Here is a 5,395-nt window from a genome sequence, read left to right as displayed (position 1 = left end):
TTGTTGTTTTTTTAAGGATATTAATATAAATAATATTAAAATAGGTATGTTTTTCTATCCTAAATATTTTATAATATCATTTTTACATAGAATAATTCATATATTAATTGTATTTATATAATATTTTATTTAATAAAAAATAAATAAATACAAAAATACAAATCCGATTAATGTCCGATTAATCTCCGATTAATCTTTAAGGGCATTGTCCGCCCGACTAGCGTTTATCGTCTTTTACAACCTTGGCTGCTGCCTCGTTCTCGATTCCACGATTAATTCCATTTTAGTCAATTACCAAGTTCAGCAACTCACCCATCACATACTCTTCAGTCTCGGCTTGTAATCTTACTATAACAGACAACCTCAACACTGACAGTTCGACGTCAAAGCGACACCATGAGTTTGTTAAATTTATTTATAATTCCAATTCATATTTTATCACATTCAATTCCGTACAAGTTTATATTTATTTACATTCTTTGAAATAGAACTATTATCATGCTAATAAATCATGTCGGTTCGTAATCGCTTCCATTTCTTTCCAATTGTAACAAAAAAAACATTATACATTTAAAGAAAAATAAAAACTTCTTTGGGTGTCGTTTTTCATTTCCGATCCAACAAATAGTTTAATCTAGTTAAAAGTTGCGTTTAGTGCAACTAGGTCAATCCTAACATTTCACATCCAATCGTTGTGATCCTTAAGAAATCAACTTATTAGGTACACATTCCATCCGTTTTCATAAACATATTTTTGAGATTCCAATTCTCTGACACGCCCACACACATCTCACACGAACCAAGATTGAAAATTAATATAATTCGTAAAATATCGCTAATAATAATGTTTTTATTTTATGTATTGATTTTTAATGAGTAAGAATATCGCTATTTCAATAAAACGAGAATAAAATTCATGAACTATAACCGTTAAGATAATTAGATAACATACGAATAATGAAAAAATAAACGGATAAAAGTTTGAGTATATCCTATCGTTAAGTAGTGTTTTCCATCTGCTCTATGAATCCAAATGCCACCACCGGCCACCGTCCCCTTCTATGCTTCCCTTCTCGACGCCTGTACCGCCACAAAAAACCTAAAAACTCTCATTCAAATCCACGCCCAAGCAATCTCTCACGGCATTTCCCACCATGATTTCATCCGCTCAAAACTCGTCGCCGCCTACGCTTCCTGCACACAAATGCGCCAAGCCACTCTCCTTTTCCACTACACCAATCGCCGGAGCACTTTCCTTTTCAATTCTCTCATCAAAGCATACGCATCTCTCCAACAATTCTCTCCCTCTCTCGCCATTTTCCGCGACATGCTCGACATAAGAAAGCCGATCGATCTCCACACCCTGCCGAGCGTCCTAAAATCCTGTGCTGGATTATCATCCCTGAGACTCGGTCAACAGGTTCACGGAGTCGTATTAACCAATGGATTCGCTTCAGATCTAGCCAATTCGAATGCGTTGATCAATATGTACTCAAAGTGCGGCGATCTAGGGAGAGCACGGACGGTGTTCGATGAAATGGCTGTGAGAAACGAGGTTTCATGGACAACGATGATGGCGGGGTATGGAATGAATGGGGAAGTTAGTGAGGTGTTCAATTTGTTTGAGAAAATGGTGGAAGATGGACTAATTAGGTTAGATGCTGCTTGTTTTACGGTTGTTTTGAGTGCTTGTAGCCATGGAGGAATGGTGGAGAAGGGGACGGAGTATTTTAGGATGATGGAAGAGAGATTTGGAGTGAAACCTGTGTTGGAACATTATACTTGTATGGTGGATATGTTGGGGAGAGGTGGAAAAGTTGAGGAGGCTGAGGGATTGATGATGAAGATGATGGAGATTCAGCCTGATTTTGCTTTGTTGAATGCTTTGTTGGGGTCTTGCAGAATTCATAACAAGGTTGAAGTGGCTGAGAGAGTGTCACATAAAATCCATGGATTGAGGTTAAGTTTATCATCAGGCCAGTGAGTGACTGCGGGATTCCCGGTTCCGGGATGGGAAATCCCCGATTAGAATCTCTGCCGGGCCGACATGTGATTGTTTTGTCTTCCGCAGACAAGCCGGGTCATTCGGGGTCCTGGTTCCGCCACTGCAATTAAACCCTAAACCCAATTTCAGAGAGGGCGAGCCTTGGCGCAACGGTAAACGTTGTTGTCGTGTGACGAAGAGGTCACGGGTTCGAGTCTTAGGAGCGGTCTCTTGCCAAGGGAAGGTTTGCTCCTAGTACACCCTTGTGGTGGGACCCCTCCCCGGACCCTCGCTCAGCGGGGACGCGTAATGCGACCGGACCACCTTTTTTTTTATATGTATGTTATGATTCGAGTAGTCTAGAACTAATTTTTCTATACCGTTGTAAAACGTCTCAAAATTGAACTATATTTGGACTATGAAATAAAAAAGTGGATCGTTTTGAACAAACTCAGCAATCTCCTGTTATATATTTAATCAATTTGGATTTTGTAATTAAATACAAATTCAATTAGCTAATTAAATACATCCAACTTTAATTTGTCGGAGACAAGGAGCCAGAACCATCCATGATAATGGTGGTTTCATGGTTTCAGTGGTCGTGGGACCTAGAACTATCCATATTATGGGTAGTTTTGAAGGGCATATGGGCCTCTCTAAGTCTCATTGTCTTCGCTTTTATCTATACTAGTCGAAAACCCGTGCGATGCACGGGGTATGAAACTTTTATGTAATTTAGATAAATAAATAAATTGACATATTTACTTTTAAATAATTTTATATTATACTATGAAAAAAATTTATATTATGTATATTTGAAATTAATATATATTTTTTAATAATAATTCAAATTAAATTAATTTTAAAAATGATTGATCACTTTTTTTTATAGAAGTTTAACTAAAGATGAATGATTTATTTATTTTTACAAAATTCAATGATTTGTACTTTTTAGGAATTTTAATACATTTTCATATTCCAAATATTTTGTGAAACAATAATAATAAAACAGCAGATTAAATAAGAAATATATTACAATATAATAAAAAATCAAAAATTGAATTAAACTATAATTCAAATTAAATATTATATTTACGATATAAAAGAATTACAATATAGGTTAAACAAAAATTAAATTAAACTAAAATTAAAATTAAATATTATATCTACGATACAAAAGAATTACAATCTATGTTAAAATGGAAGCAACATCAATATATTATTCTATAAACTATTACAATCAATACTTTTCTAATATTGCATATGAAGAAACTTTATCAATTCAATATGTTACATATAAAAAAATAAAATTCGTAAAAATTAGTCACAAATTCATCTTGATGATAATTATTTTAGTTGATGGAATTTCATGATCACCAAGTATTCGAATTCAATTATTCATTCCACTACAATAACCCAATATATCTAATTGAATCAGTTTAAGATGATGATTTCTCCTATTTTCATCTCGTAATATCTCATCAAGACATTCGATCAATTTGTTCTTCATTCTTTCACTATATAGAATATCAGCCATACTCGCAGATATCACTTGTTTGACTTTATTAATATTTTCTAATAATTATATATTCTTGAATTTTGTAAGTAAGAAAAACAAACAAAAGAATTGAAAAAAAATGAAGGGACGAAAAAGATAATTAGAAGAGAACCATCTTCCTCTCGGGTTTTTTTTTTTTGAAAATAAAAGAGAATGTCGAGACATAAGCGTATAAAAAGGAGAGTGAAAATATTTTTTGCCCATTAATTAAACATTTTATTTTTTCTTAATGAAGTATTAAGTCCATAAATTAATTTTAGTTAAATAGAATTAAATCTCAATTGTAATCACTCAGTACAAAAAAAACATTTTATAATTAATATGTGAAATTAATTATATTAATTAGAATAATTATGCTCAACATTTGAGAATTTGAAGAGATTCAAATAATAATATTTTCTTAATTAATATTTTTCAATAATTTGTCCAATGATCATATTTCATTTTCATCTATTAAAAACTCTTGAAATACTAACAATTTTGTACGAACCATAATATAATAGTTAAAAATTATATAAGCCATTGTTGCAAAAGCAATTATCTCAATATCCATAATTAATGTACATTTTTAGGATTTTGAGCATCAAAATTTATTTTTATTTATCTTGATTTTGAATTCGTATCTAGCATAATCCACATTCTTCAAGAATAAACATCTTATCAAGCGTATTAGACGCTTACAATCTCATTGTCTAGAAAACTGGAAAAAAATAACTTCTTGATAATAATAATAATAATAATAATAATATAACATAATTTATATTGAAATAAACTTCATTGTAAGCATAATATTCCAATATCCCTTTAATATTTTATTTAATATGTCTAAAATTTCAATGAACAACTATCGTGTGAAACTTCATATCTATTTATACCAAAATACATAAAAATAAAAAATACAATCCATATCAATTAGCTAAACTCAAACTAAAAAAATGAGTGGATTTCAACATGTTCCGAATTAGAAAAATTAATCTAACTTCAATTAAAATTAAAAATTGAGTTCATAAAAAGCCGAAAATCTAAATGTTAGTTAGAGTTAACAATCAAAACGATAACACCTAGGAACATATACTAAAAAAGAATGCAAATATACAAAATCTTTATTTTAGTCATTTTGAAAAATAAATAAATAAATAAGAAAACATGGATAAGGTAGCGAGAGGTATGGAATCTGGATAACGACAGAAATGGAATTTCATCTCTGAAAGATGAAAATATAACAATAATTGTTTAATAAAAATAAAACAACAGCACAATTGAGAAAGCCAAAAATTGAGTTCATATAAAGCCGAAAATTTAAATTTTAGTTAAGAGTTAGCAATCGAAACGATAACACCTAGCAACATATACTAAAAAAGAATACAAATTTATAAAATCTTTATTTTAGTCATTTTGAAAAAAAAAAGACAAATAAAAAAGAAAACATGGATAAGGTAGCGAGAGGTATGGAACCTGGGTAACGACAAAAATGGAATTTCATCTCTGAAAAATGAAACTATAACAACTATTGTTTAATAAAAAGAAAACAACAACACAATTGAGAATAAACATAACTACAACATATGAAAAAAAATCGAATAATTACCTTGAGAAACATAAGAATTTCTTGTAATTTTTGACACTTTTGTGTTTTTCGGTTTTAGTTGTTTATGCATTTTCTATTTCTGTCGGATTTCTTCAATTGAAGCAATCAGTTTAGAAAAAAAAAACAAATAAAAAAGAAAACATAGATAAGATAGCGAGAGGTATAGAATCTGGGTAACAACAGAAATGAATCAGAAAGATGAAACTATAACAACTATTATTTAATAAAAATTAAACAACAACATAATTGAGAACAAAATAACTAT

The 5,395-nt window shown here is 30.5% G+C and overlaps 1 protein-coding gene across 1 annotated transcript; it reads left to right on the top strand.

Annotated features, from left to right (window-relative positions):
• The first annotated feature begins 1,022 nt into the window (after positions 1 to 1,022).
• Positions 1,023 to 2,425, top strand: LOC136223520 (pentatricopeptide repeat-containing protein At4g16470-like). The gene has a single exon (XM_066011561.1). The coding sequence runs from the start codon at positions 1,034 to 1,036 to the stop codon at positions 1,982 to 1,984; it is 951 nt and encodes a 316-aa protein (XP_065867633.1). The 5' UTR covers positions 1,023 to 1,033; the 3' UTR covers positions 1,985 to 2,425.
• The last annotated feature ends 2,970 nt before the right edge of the window (positions 2,426 to 5,395 follow it).

This window comes from Euphorbia lathyris, chromosome 3 (genome assembly GCF_963576675.1).
Source record: "Euphorbia lathyris chromosome 3, ddEupLath1.1, whole genome shotgun sequence".
Taxonomy (NCBI): domain Eukaryota; kingdom Viridiplantae; phylum Streptophyta; class Magnoliopsida; order Malpighiales; family Euphorbiaceae; genus Euphorbia; species Euphorbia lathyris.
This window is presented reverse-complemented; position numbering and strand designations above follow the sequence as displayed.